The sequence below is a fragment of the Bombus bifarius genome, unplaced genomic scaffold, assembly GCF_011952205.1.
Source record: "Bombus bifarius isolate JDL3187 unplaced genomic scaffold, Bbif_JDL3187 scf7180000008206, whole genome shotgun sequence".
In the NCBI taxonomy this organism is placed as follows: Eukaryota; Metazoa; Arthropoda; class Insecta; order Hymenoptera; family Apidae; genus Bombus; species Bombus bifarius.
This window is the reverse complement of record NW_022884510.1, coordinates 1,137,732-1,154,643: the sequence shown is the minus strand read 5'-3', so window position 1 is coordinate 1,154,643 and position 16,912 is coordinate 1,137,732. Positions and strand designations below refer to the sequence as shown.

The 16,912-nt window shown below is 43.6% G+C and overlaps 1 protein-coding gene across 1 annotated transcript in view; it reads right to left on the bottom strand.

The window, feature by feature from the left end:
* Window positions 1-9,374: 9,374 nt before the first annotated feature.
* The window catches only part of LOC117210509 (protein tincar), a 33,233-nt gene continuing 25,695 nt past the window's right edge, over window positions 9,375-16,912 (bottom strand). The window contains exons 7-15 of the mRNA XM_033453615.1: window positions 15,320-16,213; window positions 15,056-15,243; window positions 14,779-14,978; window positions 14,159-14,661; window positions 13,501-13,696; window positions 12,435-12,567; window positions 12,220-12,270; window positions 11,457-11,677; window positions 9,375-11,263 (exon numbers count right to left, since the gene is read on the bottom strand). Of these exons, the coding sequence (XP_033309506.1) occupies window positions 10,102-11,263; window positions 11,457-11,677; window positions 12,220-12,270; window positions 12,435-12,567; window positions 13,501-13,696; window positions 14,159-14,661; window positions 14,779-14,978; window positions 15,056-15,243; window positions 15,320-16,213 (3,548 nt within the window). The 3' untranslated portion in view covers window positions 9,375-10,101. The remainder of the gene's footprint in view (window positions 11,264-11,456; window positions 11,678-12,219; window positions 12,271-12,434; window positions 12,568-13,500; window positions 13,697-14,158; window positions 14,662-14,778; window positions 14,979-15,055; window positions 15,244-15,319; window positions 16,214-16,912) is intronic.

The window sequence follows — 16,912 nt, the reverse complement described above, 5'->3', positions numbered from 1 at the left end:
AGTAGAATTAACGTTTAACAGTCAGACGCGATGCAGCGGCACCCGAAAAGCTTGCTTTCTTCCAGAGGAAATCGATAAACGTCGGACAAACTAGCCACGTCCGAATCGAGATTTACGACGCACCGTTGTTTTCCTCGCTGACGATCGACACCATTCGTCCTCACTATCTACCGGTCTTTTTATCGACCTTTTTACCGACAGGCTTGTTACGTGCACTCGAATACGTTGTTTCTGGCGCGTTCCTTTCCGCACTATTATCTCTGTTTTTCTTTCACTTTCTAACGTCCTGAACGAATATGAAACGACGAAAGACGATGCAACCAGTCGCGAAGTTCGAGTTTATCGGACGAATTAGACCGTGGGTGAGGGAGAGGCGAGCGCTTTCAACGAGTCGAGCGAATGATCGAACGCCGTTCGCGTACTCGCGTAAAAGTACGATTGCTTGCAAAGGAGAAATTAAAAGCTTCGTTTCGGACAAATCGTACGCATCGATCAAAGGGATTACGTAGGACCCACGTGGATCAGTGGAGGCGAGTCAAAAGGTAGAAACGAAGTTGACGGAAGAAGGTGAAAGAGATAGAAGGGTACACTTTCGACGAGTACGAGACGAGATAACAAAAGAGACAATAATTAACGCAGCCTTATCCGATGAAAGTATCTACAACGTTACTCTGCGCGATCCTTGAGATCAGCGTGTAAAAGGATAGCGTTCGGTATTCTTCCGTTTTCCCATACCTTTCGATCTGTCTGTTGCCTGGCCATTTTGCAAAGACGATCGATCAACGTTTCTAGACTATTATACGTACGATATTCTATGTAGTCGCTAAGCGGAAAGCGGGCCGGCGGTGAATTCCAAACAAAGAGCAAACCGCGATCCGCGAACAGCCTAAGTATTTATTGTATTTGTCTGTCTACGTTGATCAGCGCTTCTTCGTACATCGTGCATCGTACATCGTACCGTATGCGTGCATTCGCCTGTTCCAAAAGCAAATACAATGCAAACGTAATTCGTAATGTGTCACGAGCACAGTTGCGTTTGAATCGGTACGCGGTCCGATGACAGATCGCAAAGATCGCGCAGGCGTTTTAACGTAAACCGAACGCGTGTGTTATATGCATGCGTGCTCCATTACGTAAGTACATGTACGTATACACACGTACATATATCGTATGCGTGCGTATATAGATATGTACGATTACGCATTATACATATATAGCTGTAGCAATACATACATCTACAAACTGTATATTACGCACTGTATATGTATATGTATATGCACAGTACGTAGTATACATAAAGAAAAGTATATACGATACGTACGAAAGCTTAGATTTATATGATTATCGAACGTTCTACGTGTTTGTTCACTACCATTATTTGTTATATTGTTAGCGCTTCAGGCGGATACACGTTGATATTAACTATTAGCGATATCGTGAGATATATAGTATGCTCGCTCGTTCGCTCGATCGATCGATCGAATTGAACTCAAATTACACCTCCATATAGAGTATATATACATGCGTGTGCGTGCGTGTAATTGAACTTCAACGAAGCCAACCGCGGCATTTAACAAGCGTTCGATCGATCGATGCGAAGCAAGAGACGGTGCGTTCTGACGCATACGAATACGCGTTGGAAACGCGTTCAATTGGTCGAAGCGTAATTATCGGATGCAGCTTCGCGAAGCGAGGCGCGCGAAGAAGCAGCGATGATTCGCTAGAAAATTACGTTGACGTCGTTTCGACCAAGTGGGATTAAGTCGGATCGGCGACTTGCGCGACGTGCACCGAGAAACGAAAAAAAGAAGGACTCGCTAGGTGAACGACTAAGATGGGCATGGGTGTAAAACGTGGTTCGGCCTTCTCTCGTTGACGAAGGTTTGGCTCTGTAGAATTTTATTTTTCTCCCGATCGTCGACTCTGTGAATTCGCCTACGTGTTTCGTAGCCGAGTAACGTACTCGTCATTCGTGCAACAACGTTCGAAAATTGGTGTGGTTCTAGTCAATAAAGATCAATTAGTAGCGTTATCGTAGGTGTATATCGTTAGATAGTTTAGCGTAACTTGGATCAATTCTCCGGTGCCCTTAAGATAGGCGTAGCTCATACGTTCGAGTCAATATATTCGATACGGCTTAAAATTAGACGTTTTACGTACGTTTCGATCGGACCTATTTACCCGTCCTTCGCCCCTCTCTGTCTCGTTCACCAATTTTCGAACAACGGACCAACGAAAAATCTGTTTCGAAGGTATCTCTATCCGATTCAAAAGTTTAAGTAACACGAACAAGGAGACTCGTTGTTTATCGATATAGATATCGACCCGTCGATGATTCATTGTTAACTGTTGTGAATGTAGATTTTATATCGTCGAGTAATATGCATACGCATACATACATATACGCATACCTATAGATATACGTATATAAGAATATACATATACAGATAATATATATACAATATATATATATATATAAATATATGTATACAGACTCTCTATATTTGGCACATACTATATGCAAGTATACGTATATTATGCGCCTAGCTTAATTAACAGGATTAGTTGATTTCAAATATATAGTTTCTTCTTCTTCTTCTTCTTCTTCTCCTCCTCCTCCTTCTTCTTCTTCTTCTTCTTCTTCTTCTTCTTCTTCTTCTTCTTCTTCTTCTTCCTGTGCGCGTGATATTTCTGGTCTTCGTCGAGTCAATACGTCCGTGTACCTGCCATTGACAAGAGGGAACATCCGAAAAATGTTCAGTTTGCGATAAGGTTGCGACACGACAAACGTTCGTTCGATTTAACGGCGATACAGCGCACTGTGCGAGTTCGACGCGTTTCCAGTCGCGTTTCCCTCGCGCTCCAACGATTTCGTATGTATGCGTAGTAGGTATACGTTAAAGAATGGGAAACACAAAGCGAGAAAGGCGAACGAGAGCGCGGGTCGTTTCATCGTGACATCGAGCGACGATTCGCAATAAATTACTTACGTAAACGAGTAGCGATCCTAACAAGACTCGTAGAAACCGCCTAGCATTTTATACTGTACGTAACAGAAGAGAACGTGATAAACGCGATAACTTAGCACGCAAATCGTAATAATTTGTAAGCGTAGATTTAATTTCTTCGAATTAAGCGAACGATCAACGAACGATATACGCGTTATGTAACGCGTTTGTACACGCGTGGAACGTGTTCTCGACGCGATCGAATCGACAGTTTGAGAAAGTATGTTGCGCGCTTCTAAACAACGAACAAAATCGAGAAAAATCGCGCGCGATGTGAAACATCGATAAAGCGATACGACGGGACGATGCGATGTGCAACGATCGTGCACCTTCCAAGGGGATTGTTCACGCGCGATCGAAATCGGAAACAGAACCGGATCTCCCTCTGTTATATAACGTTTTTCTCGTGTTGTTAGAATACATTTCCAAGACAGTCCTAAACCGTCAATACATCTAGTTATAGCTTATTACGGCGTTATGTAAGCAAACTGTTTTACCAATGTCGTAAAGAAATAAACACAAATACGAAATATAAATGAATAAACGAATAAACTAGTCCACGAACGAATCGATTATTTCACGAACGAACAAATTAACGTGTAAATAAAACAGACCAACGAACCGTCGTTCCGCGGACATTCGTACGAAAACATTCGATAATTGCACGGTCGTTACGGGGGATGAAGGTTTTCCCGACGCAACGCGAAGCTCGATGACTCGCCGCGATCCGATAACGTAATACGATGGAATCGTGGAAAGCGAAACTCTTTTTATTTTTCGAATTTTTAACATCGAGCGCCTACTAACGAGATCTTTCCGATTAAGACGACACCAAACACGATGTAAATTAAATTATACTCGATTACCGATATGCATTTTTAATCGTCGTTTCGTTAAGCGAATACGCCCCAAATCGTAACGCGTTTAGTTTCGTTTTAACTAGAAAAATGTAACAAACGTATTGGCAAAAGTTTCGTTGATCGCGAGTGAAAACCGGAGAATTTTGAGCTTCGAGTTAAAAGTCTCGGTTAGTCTAGTCGAACGCTTCGACTCTCGGTGTCTCCGTCTCTTTCGCATTTGTAATTTGCATAAATTGGCTCTCGATTTTCGCGCAATTATCGAACGTTTCCTTGTTTACGCCATTCGTAATAGATATGTTCGTGCGCGTTTGCGAATAGTGGAGAAAGGAACGGAGGAAAGGGCCGGACGGAGAATATTTGCTTTATTTATTCGTTTATAAACCAGCGTGGATAACGAAACGGGGAAATGGACAAAAATTTTCGGGAATAAAACGGCTCGCTCCGTGTATGTACGTCGAATAATTTATCTTTATTCTCTTGGTAAATGAATATACAAAGTTTACATCTAGTTTACTTGTTTATACGATGCATCGGATAATATTGATACGATGTGACGATAGTAGCGTCGCTGTTATAATCGCGCGTACCATTTTTCTTTTTCTCTTTGCTCTGTTCGCACGCGTTTTGTATAATCCGATGGCTCTTCCCTTGAATACGGATGAATTACGCGTTAACGATACGAAACAAAAATCATCGAAATACCGCGGATCGTGATCGTCGATCGTTGATTTTCGTTTCCCCTTATTCCTTCTATCCTTTCTCTTCATTTTTCCGTTTCGCTTTTCGCGTTCTCCAGTCTGTACGACGAAAAAATGTTTCATAGGCCGATACGAGTATATGACTCGTTCTATTTTCAAACAGAGCATCAAATTATCGATCGATAAAAGACACGAAAACCAAGAATCGTTCGATCGATCCATCGAACGATCGATCGGCGTTTAGTGGTTGCTGCTGGTCCAGTAATGCTCGCTTAACTCTGCCGCGGTTCCGCAAATATCATCGTGCAAATCTCACTCTTGTCTCGACAAGCGATAAGACGTGGAACGTTTTAAGGAAAGCTTCGATATGCAACTAAAAATGGAAATCACGCGTATCGACAACGACAGCGAAATTCTATTCGCTCGTCTCGACGGTATTCGTGGAACAAAGTTGCCGCTGCTTGCGCGAGAATCGCGATACAAAATCCTAGTTTATTGAAATTTAAGCGAGCACCGCTGTGATCGTTTGGCGATTAATAGGACTCGACGTTTCGTGGCGATTCGCGCGCGAAATGCCAAATGGAAGAACGAATGGAAACGGGAAACGCGACCGAGTAATCGCAGACAGATGTCAAAGAACAAGAGAAAAATGGAATCTGAGCCAGGGAATACTTTTGGTGTCGTGCTCCGTGAGTATTCGAGAGCGCGCAAAGCGATAGCGTTTAACTGTGAATTAGAATAAATACCAAGATAACTCTAATCAGTCTTTATACAATTATTCGTACATATCTGTTAAATTTTTTTCTCTTTTCTTCCCCCTTTTTTTTTTCTTTTTGTTGCATTAATTCTTCCCCTTCGTCGTTCATTCTCGCGCCTTTCTCTCGTTTCACCCGCAAGTTTGACTCGATCCTTAGTTATTTACAGCTTCGAAAGGAATTAGTTCGAGGGCGAACGAATTGAACGTGCGCGCACAGACATAGGCACGGAAATTCGTACGCGCAACAAATACGCAACCTTTTTCTTCCCCTGTCTCTAGTTTTCACTCTTTTCTTTTTTTCCCTCTTCTTCCTTTTTCCTTCTCGTTTGCTACTCTCTATGCGTTGTGCCGTTACGCGCGCTTCGGATACAATTCTCGCGGGAAAGCTCGGAAATTGCGCCGAAACTACGTTTCTTTCTTTTCCTTTTCGTCCTTAACGTTCTTTTGGGGTGTAGGTAGCACGTGGAACGCGGAATCGATCCGTTTCGTGCAGGTATCCGCGTTCGAGATGTCTAGCCGGATCTAAAACGAACAGATGAGGTGGCTGACTGACGCTAAACGGTAAAAAAATATTTCTGCAAACAGCAGCGTCCGTATCAGATCGGAGCCTTTTCGCCATTCTCCAAAAGGTACGTTCGGCTGCTCTTTGCTCTCGATATTCTTGCTGCTGCTGATAACAACGATGGAAACGATAATGACGACAACGATGACAATGACAACGGTAATTCTCGATCGTGACAACGCGAGTCCGTCGTCGTTCTTAGCCTGATGTATTTTTATTTCGATTAATACGATGCGAACACGAACTCGATCGTTTTCGAAGAACGGATCGGCCCGATATTAAAAAGTCGAGAAGAAAAGACGTTACAGAAGTTGAAATCTCCTTCTTCTGATCGTTGATCGATGGCGATCCAGAAATGCGTAGCGAATCGAAAGATTTTACACGTCTCGTCGTTACCAACGCGTGGTCCTTTCACTGTGATATGTACGATCGGTGTAACAAAGCGTTTATTTCTTTTTTTCTCTATTTTTTTTTTTTTTTTTTTTGTATTTTTCCTTCTTTTTACGAAAAGATCTCGGGGATTTACCTCCGTATGTCGATGATGATAAAAACATGCTCGTTCGCTTCGACCTCGATTCTCCGTCGTCGTGTTCTCTTCTTCTTTTATCTCTAAATCGCGTTGTTGAGGATCTTTAGCTTCGAACGAAGACGAAAGCAAGTCTCGTATAAAAGTCGATACCGTAATTGGCGTTCAAGAGAATGCGTGTAACCTATGCGCATTGAAAGTCGTTTGAAAAAATATACAAGTACAGTGAAAGCTTTATCGTTTTACAAATCGATCGCGATGTCGAAGAATCGTGCTGCTCTTTAGCCGTCGTTTGCATTCCGATCGATCGTATGCTTTAGAAAATGAAGATTTATCGCATAGAAACCAACCATCCGCGGATTATTTAGGATTGCTTTTTCAAGAGTCTGCGTTTCTGTCGGTACCATAAAGCTTTGACTGCAACCATTTCGACGTTTCGTTGATCCTAGAAGAATAGACTGATATCTTCTAATTTACTCGCAAAAACCGTTCATCTATTCGATCCTATCGAGGTATAAAAATTAGAGGAATTTTCTGTCTAACGTCCGTCCAGATAACCAAGGATTTCGAGGCTCGAATAGATACGTGCTACACATTTGCAAAGTAACGTTTGACAAAAAAGATATAACGAAGCCGTAGCGTAAAATCAATCGAGAGTTTGAGATTCGAGTAAACGTAAAATTCTACAAGCGAATTTTACAAATCGCAAATCCTGTTATCCAATTATTCTGTTTCACGTAAAATCGCGAAAGGGATGTTATCTACGTACGATCTACGATTTGCAGCTTGCGAGATCGCTAATATCGTTAGCTGATAAATTATCGCGAACGAAGGCTGCGAAATCGAAGAGGTTCTCGCGTAATGTAATTTATGACTTCGCTGTATCCCTTCTGGCCAGACGTACGTCGAACATCGCAAAAAACTCGCACGCACGCGTAATTAATTCGAATAACCTCATCGACGGTGATCTGGCTGACTACTACTACTGGCTTTTTCTACTCGGCTATACGTTACATTCCCGTTTCTACTCTCTACGTACGGAAGTCGTAACTCGTTCGTGGAAAGAGTAAGAAAATATCTATTAGATGGTATTCCCTTCCGTTGATTTTGTTCCGTGATAGAAAAATTATTCGAGTATGTTCGTACGCTCCGTGATTCGTTAACGTCCGTGATATGATAAAAAAGTAGTTGACGCGTCGCCCATTAGAGCCGTCTTTCGCAACTTCGTTCCCTCGTTTCGATCCACGAAAGTGAAAGCTCGACGAAAGCGACTGGCTCTGTTCGCACGTCAGAACGTAAACTAAATATTAACACTAACGTTTGCGAATAACGAGTCGAGAAAGGTGTGAGTACGCAACGGTATGTACGAGGTTTGAAGAAAGCTTAATGTCGATACGACACGCGATACCAGGCGAAATCGGTATTCTTAATCGTCCTCGTGAATATTCGAGCCCTTCGAAAGCCATATCCGACGAGTCTCGTAAACCGAAAAGTATGTAAACTTCAAATGCGAACTGCCGGTATAAACGTTATCTTTTCCAGTTTATTATCCTAAAGCTTATCGTGAAAAATGAAGTTACGAAGGTAGATAATTCGTTCTCTCGAAAGTCGTTGTTCATCGATTCAGCTTCTGAGAGACTCGTGTGAGATTCTTAGGAATCGGATTTTACGCTTTCGCGATAAGTGCGTGAAACATACGGATATTTATCGACAATACCGTATATACCTGTTCTGCGCACTCTTCTCAGCTCTTCCGACTCGATATCGTCGAAAACGATCGGAAGATATTTCAAAATAACAATCTTTCTTCTAGAGCGTATTTACCTGGGAAAGCTAAATTTCACGCAACTCGTCCGACTACGCTGCGCGTTTACGTCAAAGGAAACCTTCTCGAACGAGCGAGTGGAAAGAAAGAAGAAAGCTTGCGCGTCCTATTATACGTATGCTTCGTCGAACAAGCAAGGCACGCTCTCAGTACCACACCTCTCTCTTGCCACTAGTTTATTACTATCGGTGTATTTGATCGGAGATTGCAAAGATCGATCCTAAATCGAAAAATACCGTTCGTTTTGCCGAATTTGCGTCAACAACAATTTCCCAATAGCTTCGCTTGCAACGTATTATCACTTACACGCGTCTGGTATATGTAAGTTTCCTGTATCGTAGAGTATTCGTAGTATCGTAATAGATAAGCACTGATTAATATACGTTACACACATTATTATCTCGATCGTTTTCTATGTTGTTTCGAAAAAGCGTCGGTTCTTTTTTCTTTTCTTTCTTTTTTTCTTCGTCGAAAGTTAGGAAACCCGTACTTGCAGTTTTGGTTAATCGATATCATAAGTACTTGGATTAACGATAGATGCTCGAACTCGAATTCGTTCGACTATCTGGATTATATATATATATATATATATCGTTCACTCGTGCGTCGTGCATCTGGGTCCTTAAGTCTTTACTTAATTATGAAATTGGGCGCGTCTCCACGCGAGATCATTTCCTATGGTCTCGCCGCGTTTTTCGCCATTTTAAAATCGCGGAAATAGAAAAGAATTGCCGCAGCGCAAGCGTTAAACAGGACGAATTAACATGGCAGTCGATGAAATCAATTTATATATTCGATATAACGAAGATCTTAGAAAGTCTTGCGATTATGTTTATTACAATGGCAGTAATCGTACGCTTCTCAACGTCCTCTCTGATGGGCTCACTCGCTGATCGTATTAGTCGAGATGTATCGTTATTACGTCGCGTGGGATCGAAATTGTGCCGTCTCGAATATCACGAGGGTAAACAACTCGTGCGAAGATTATCCGTTTGAAATGCAAGTTTCGCGTTCAGCTTTCAGAATAATGATAAAAGAAGATTTTTTCTTTTTTTTGTAATAATAAGTATATATATATATATATATAAGTTATTTTAAGCAGTCGTAAATTATTTTCACGAGTGTCTTTGTCGGCTATTTGTTGCAATAAAGCGATGAAATGGTGTATGACCACGCCAAACTATATGGAAAAGTAAAAAATGTAAAAAAATTTCACTCCTTCCAGTCTGGCGATCGAAATAGTCTCACGTGCGATTATAATGGTTCGTGATTGACGAGCGATTGACGAGCGATTGACGAGCGGTGATTCGTGAGCAGCTGGCAAGATATGTTTGTATCGCGAGTCGTTCGTTCATATTCGAACGAGTCGTTGTACCGGCTGAAAAAACGGGCAGACCATAAAAGTGTATCTACAAGTGTATGATTTCTTACTGGTACGTGCATATGGAGAGATAATTGATATGGAAGAACGGGGCAGAATATTATCTCGACATACGACATCTGTATCGAAAATAACACAATGTAACCGTAAGTGTCGGATGTTGCGAGTAATCGACCGGTATGATATGTAATAACGTTACTTTTGATATCGGTGATAGGGTAAAAATCCACGATGGTAATCCTCCACGAACCTCGATGACAAAACACGTTTGAAAGAAGGTTCCCATCGAAGTACGTTCGCGAAGAACGACGATTCTTTTCCGAGAACGATCTCGCGAATGTCTCGATGGGAAACGTTTCGTCGAGGCGACCTAGGAACGTGATCGTCGAGAACGACGACGGGAACGGCATCGTGAGAACGTATCGGGTTTGCTCGGCGCGGAGCGAGAGCGAAGAGGTTGGAATCTAGCAGACGCGATCAACGTCTAATGAGGCAAACACGTATCCGAGTCTCCGCTGCTGGCCATCGAGAAATTAGCCGAGTCGCGATCGCTCTGCCTGATCTGCGCGGTAGTGGTCAATTTTCCATTAACCTGCGAAGCTTGGGGGAAAGTGTGGTGGCCTGGCAGTGCCCAGGGTTGCGTGTGTAGCTGCACAGGAGGGAACCTCTTGACGAAAGGGTTGTTCGGTGTGGGCGTGATGCCGTGAAGAAGTCTGACGCCGTTGTGATGGGACGGTAGAGTAGTATGGGCTGGTACCGACGAGTGTACTTGCGGAGGGACGAAAGCGTGCCTCGGCACCGATCCGCAGCTTCCGCTAGATCCACCCATATGAGATCCAGCCATGCTATGAGAGGCGTGTGGCAAAGGCATGGTGGAGCAATGCGGATAAGTGACCGCCGGCTGGGTCGGATAATGCGGCAGAGTGGCCGACGTTGCGTGCACGCGGATATCGTTGCTCTCCGTGAACGACGTCATCCTCATGTTCGTGGAACGACCGAAAGGTTCCTCGTTAGGGTTCAGCGGTTCCGTCAGCTTCGTCCTCGAGAGTTTCCGCCGGATCACCACGGTCGCCTCGTTCGGATTCTCGAGAATCACAGCTGGACATCCTTGTCCAACCACGTTGACGTCGTTCACGTTAACGTTCGTGTTGACGCCCGTGTTCGCACTCGCGTTTATACTCGCGTTCGCTGTTGAATTTGCGTTGATATTGGCGAACAGTGGCACGTGATTCGCGTATTGCGGCGATGAGAAGGATTGACTAGTGCCTGGACGACTGTTCGGCGGTGAGAAGGTGGCCGTTGCGGATGGAGGCTGAATCCCTCGCTGGAGGGAACAGCTGCGCCACTGATCGCGTGATTCCTCGCCGTCACGTTGATCGCAGTTGCCGCTCACGTCGTCCACGCTCGTCGCTCGTCTCTGACAACTACTGTTACTCGCGTTGCTCGCGTTACTGTGCACGCCACTCGAGGACGTTTCGCTGTGGCTGCTCGCGTTGCTGTGACCCGTCACCGAACCAGCTCCGCTGCTACCACCCACCACGGCGTCCAATGGCGGAGAATTTGAAGAATCCGAGCGAGGTGTTAACTCTTCGTGTGGCATTCCCGAATCCCCTCGACGCAGACATCGCGGCGTTTGACCACCGTTTGTCTGAAACCAATGCGCGACCACCTACCTTCAATTTAAGGAACAGGGCTTCCACGGATTTTTGTTTATCGACGTTTATCTCGCTCTCTGTATTCAGTTATTTATTTATTTATTTATTTGTCATTTTTCTGTCTGGTATTTATTTGGTAGTTTGTTAGAAGAAAAGTATATTGTGAACGACAAGAGTTGTTAGTACCTGGGTGTTAGTGGTTAGTAACGCCGTGACAACTTCGGTAGTCGGTGCACAAGTTGGAGTCGGAGTCGGAGTCGGAGGTGGCAGTGGAAGTGGTTCCGAAGTGGGATCGGGCAAAGGGTCTGGAGTCAATAGGGGCGAGGGGTCGCCTTCCGAAGGTTGTAGATCGCGATTTGCGCTCGCGTAGTATGTCACTTGGTCGTCGTTCACGCACTCGAGCAGCTGTTGAAACGTTTCATCAACGATTAATTGCCAAGCGAAATGCCAATTAGAAAGTAAGCCTGCAAGAGTCTCATGAATTTATTGAAAATCATACGAATCGAAGAGAGAACGCAAAAAAAAAAAAGAAAAGAAAAACAGGACCATCAGGCGAAGGAAGAAGAGGAGAGAAACGAACGTGTTTCAATTCTTAGCAAACGTATCTTTCGAACCTTTTTTTACGTAGATACATTTACATGTACAATATAAAATTGGTACGGTTGCTGTTTGGAGATGACAGAGCAGAATTCGAAAGGATGGGAGGATAAGCGTAAGAAGATCGAACGTGCACTACCGATGCGATCGAATTGCGTAGAAATTTGTGGCATGTTAAATCGCTTTTCAAATATTTTCCTCGTCTGGTACGATTCTACGTTAACGTATGTTAGTACGCAACCAAAAAACAAACACACGCAGTTAAAGAATGTTAGTATTACTTCGAAGCGTCAACACGAAACGAGAAAACAAACGAACGAATAAAAAAAAAATATTTTTGTACGCCTTACGTTGCCAAACTTAGGTATAACGTCCCTACGAGATATCAGCCACCTTTCCCACTGTCAAAGCAAAAGAAAACTAAGTTAAATGTCGAAGGGGAAATGAACGACGTTACAAGAGTCGGAAGGTACTCGAGCAAAATATTTTCAAGTTAACGAAACGTTTATCGCGAATGAAATCTAACGGGGGAAAAGACGATTCGCGACAGAAAATGATCGAATACCTTGTTCTCTTCGGACGTTGAATCATCCGCTGGGTCCAGAGACGTGATCAGCGGTAATTCTCGTAACGTGGCATAATCTCCATCATCTTCAGGGCCTCCGTCACCGGTGCCTCGTCTGACTTTTCCTTTATTGCTGCAATCCACACGCACCACGTTGTAATATGTTACAACGAGGTCATACGAATACTTATCCGTTAGGATAGACGAGGAAAATAGAGATAATGGGAGACGGGGAGAAAGACAGGGGAGAAGAAAGGGAGGGGAGGAAGACAGGAAAAGAGAGAATTGGATAAAGTGATATCTCTTTTTTGTTAGTTTCTAGCGATCCATGTAATCCATATTGGACGTAAACGTAAGAAATTTTATTCAGTCTCGTGAAAGCGAAAACGAATGACAATAAGGCTTAGTGAATAAATACAGGTGCTAGCAATACGTGACGTTAACTCTTCGAGATTTGACACTTGGTGCGAATTGTATTGAAAATGAAATATCGTTTACTCATAGCGTATATTCATAACGTAATAACATAGCGTATCATATGATATTAGTAACGTTTTTTTTTTTTTTTTAAGAATTCCTGCTAGATCGTGATACGAAATAGGTGTAATAATATAACATTATGATCTCAAAGAGTTAACGAATTTCGATACACTTTAAAAGCACGCAATTTAATAACACTGACAACACGCGCGTGTACGTAAGCACCAGATACGAACACGGTACGATTAAGTGGAAAAAGAATTCAAGGTGAGAAGAGGAGATCGATAGGAAATTACTCGCTTGAATATCGTAAGAGCAACAAACATTATAAAAATACATAGTAGCCAAAGCAGGAGAATTCCACAAAGGGAACGCAGGTTATGATAAAAAGGCGATGGCAAGTTCTCCGTGATACGGACTGATTACCGAATTGGAACGATCGATCGGGCGAATTCTCTACAGGAATCTCGAGTTAGTTTACAGGAAGGAGAGAGAGAGTAAATGAAAGTGAAGACGAGCATGAGCACGGGCACGGACACAACGATACATACAGAAAGACATCAAGAGGAGGGAGGAGGGTAGTTACCGCGAGCCTGACGTACTAGGCAGGTCGTTAAAGGTGACCTTGGGTTTCAATTTCTTGTTCAGCCAGCCCTTTTCCGTCGTTGGCGCTACGTTTCCGTCGTTCGGCGATCTAGTCGGCGATGGACGTAATTTTGGTCTTAGCCAATAAATCTGTTCGTCGTCGGCTGCTGAGTCGCCGTTTACGGAATCGACGTTTCCTACGATTGGAATAAGATAAAAAGGATTATAGTAGACAGTGTCGCGAAATACGTGTCAGATATTTATAAATTCGTGCCAAGGTATCAAAATTATGAACGAATTTCGGGTACAGAATGTTCGAAGCTTATCTTTCAAGTTAGAAACAATATCAGCCGTTAATGTTTTAAACGATAATATACCGCGGAAAGTAAAAAGAGGGTCGTGCTATAAACGGTTCTGTTACACAAGACTATAGTTTGTTCGTCAGCTCGACGTATTGTTCGTACGCTGGTGTAATAAAAATTGACTCGGAGACAATTATTAAAAGAAAACGTTTAACAGTAGTATAAGTATATCGCCGACATTGCTGCAACTTTGCACCAAATTAAAACACAAAATATTCACGAGTATTCAAAGATACGAAAAAGTTTCTCGTACGCTCTTACGCGCTTACTGCCTTCCTCCATAACGCGCTATTTTACCTTGACTGCGTGCTTTCCTTTCAATAGCCGCCTTTTGTATCACGCTCATGATAGCTTTCTTCGGCGACGCGTCGGCAATCGTGTAAGTTCTACCATTCCCAACGACCAGTAACGGCGCGTTAGTTCCGTCCTCGTCGTCTCTAGCTGACAACAGATCCACGTCAGTTACGAGTTTCACCGATCTGGCTGACCTAACGGTAGCACGACCGATCGTCACTCGCAATTTGAATGTCCAACGTTGTTTTATCGTGAGAAAGATCCATAAGAGTAACCAGAGGAGCAAGTGCAGAACGGTAGCGACGACACAGGCTAATATCGCACCATCCAGACTGCCACGATATACGACGCTGTAGTCGTAGAGCAACGGTGCGCTGCAGATCGCGATCGACAGGAATACGCACAGAGCGGTGCAGTGCATGAAATACATCCAACCATTGCCATTTCTATTCTCCTTTGACAAGATTATTCGACGCTCTCGTTCTTGGCTCAAAAACGCCGTAAACCTGTATGTGCAGAAGCGCAAAGAAGTTAAAGAAACTTTCGTACGACGAAAAGCAGTTCCATTAAAGAACGAAATAGGGCAGAATGAAAGAAAACAGAGGGGATGGAAAGCGACTTACCTGCCGTAAGCGTAGAAATACATCACCATGCTGGAACAGAGCACCAGGAGGGAGGAAAGAGCAAACAAGACGAGGGTAACGTGTGGATTTAGTAAGAAGTAAGAGTCCCCGAAGATCGTCGATATGCTGCTAGTAGTCGATATCGTGCGATACTGTTGTCGAAGAACTGGTAGCACCTTCAAGGGTCCCATCACTTGAACCTGAAGATGTTACAAATTTTAATTCTTCCGTTATTTTTTATTTTTATAGGGGAATTTGTTACAAGAGCGTGTCTTACCTTGTAAAGTACGGACATTCCAATATAGGCTAATAAACTCTGGGCGGAATTGACGATCAACTGTAAGCTAAAAATCGTGGCCAACGGTTTATTGCACGACCAGAACACCGCTGGGTATCTCACAGAATACACTCCGAGAGCGATGGCGTAATTCAAGTACTCGAGAGTAATAGGTCCGTATGATTCAGCTAATGGAGATACAAGAAGAAAGATTACGAAAAATCGGAGAAAGAGAAAACAACTCGAGATTCGATTTTAACTTACCCGGATTCAACTTCTCCGGATGATCCAAATCAGCCAAACTATTCATCGTCAACGACATACTCTGCGCTGTCATATTCCCAACGTTCTTACCGGGCCGAACAGTCGTCGATGATTTCCCCGTGTTCTTCGTTTTCAATTTACTCCTCGAATTATTGCTTCTAATAATCGACTTCGCAGCGGTAGGTCTTCTAACGGTATTGCCATACTTCATCGAGCTAGACGTTGAAGATGACGTCGACGGTAACGTTGTCGTTACGGCTGTAGCAGCGGTTGGAACTGCGGTTGCGGTCGTAGTCGCAGCTGTAACCGCTGCCGCCTCGTCTGAGCTTGCAGGCGCTTTAACGCCTCTCGTTGTTGTCGTCGCCGTCGTTGTCGTTGTTATCGTTGCCGTAGTTGTTGCAGCCATATTTGTACTAGTCGTTGCTGTTGTTGTAATCGGAGAAGCTGCGGATGTCAGTCTCGTGGAATTTAATTTCGATGCCCCGTTGACTATGGACGGTGTTTTCGTCGTGTCGTTAATAATTTTTTGCGTCATGGGCATCGTAATCTTGTTGGTAGGCAAAGTAGTGCTAACGCTTGAAACTCTTGCATTGGGTACGGGTAGATTGGTACTCGCTGGTGTACGAAACTGACCAAGATGTTCGTTCGTGCGGTCGCGTGGTCGAAATTCCATTGCTGTTGATTTATTAATAACGTCGGTCAATTCCAATTTCGTCGTGACGATGTCGTTGGCTATATTGTCGGATTCTTCGTCCGGCGCTAAGGTGACGAAAGGCTGAGGAGTTACGAAGCCCGTTAGGATGCTGAGATTCACGTTTGGATTCATGAAACTGGATACAACCAGACGATCCCGGTGAGTCACTAGCCAATCGAGGTCCGTACGCCATATTGTTTCTGGAAAATAGGAAGCATCGGGTTATCGATTAAATAGGATTAATCGAGCTGGTATCCGCATTGCGCTCCATTTCGCAATCTCTGCAACGAATCGCTTCGGTTATAGTTCACGAGTTTGGCGGACGCTGATCGAACGCGCGAATGCTCTACGCGAGTCGTAAAATTATAATAAACGATAGACAGAAATTGAGAGATGGCGTGTACGATGCATCCAGGCAACTACACGTGTTGTTAATCCGTTCCTCGAAATACTATCAGTCTCGCGAAACCAAAGAAATCCCCGCCTAGATTTTATTTCTTCAATTACGTACGTAAAGGTACGAATTTACGTACATGCGCGCAATCTGATAATTTCGTGTTAATCATTAGCCAGTTCCGCCCTGTGGTTTCGTGTTTTTGATCACGGATCGCGTGAACAGATCCCGTAGCCGGCATTACGATAGCGCCAGAAAAAGAAGAGAGGAATTCGAATATCTCGGAGTATGAGATCATCGAGAATAAGACGGTTTTTTAACAAGGTCGAAGAATACCGTGTACAAGGGTTGAGAATTGATTCGTTCCAAAAAAAATGCTATATTTTTTCTTTCCTTGGTTAAGTGGCCCAAGGTGGAAGGATTCGAGGAACGAGAAATCCTGTAGCTAGCTGTGTGCACACACCTGGCCGATCAATACACGAACCAGAACGTAGTCAGGACGAAG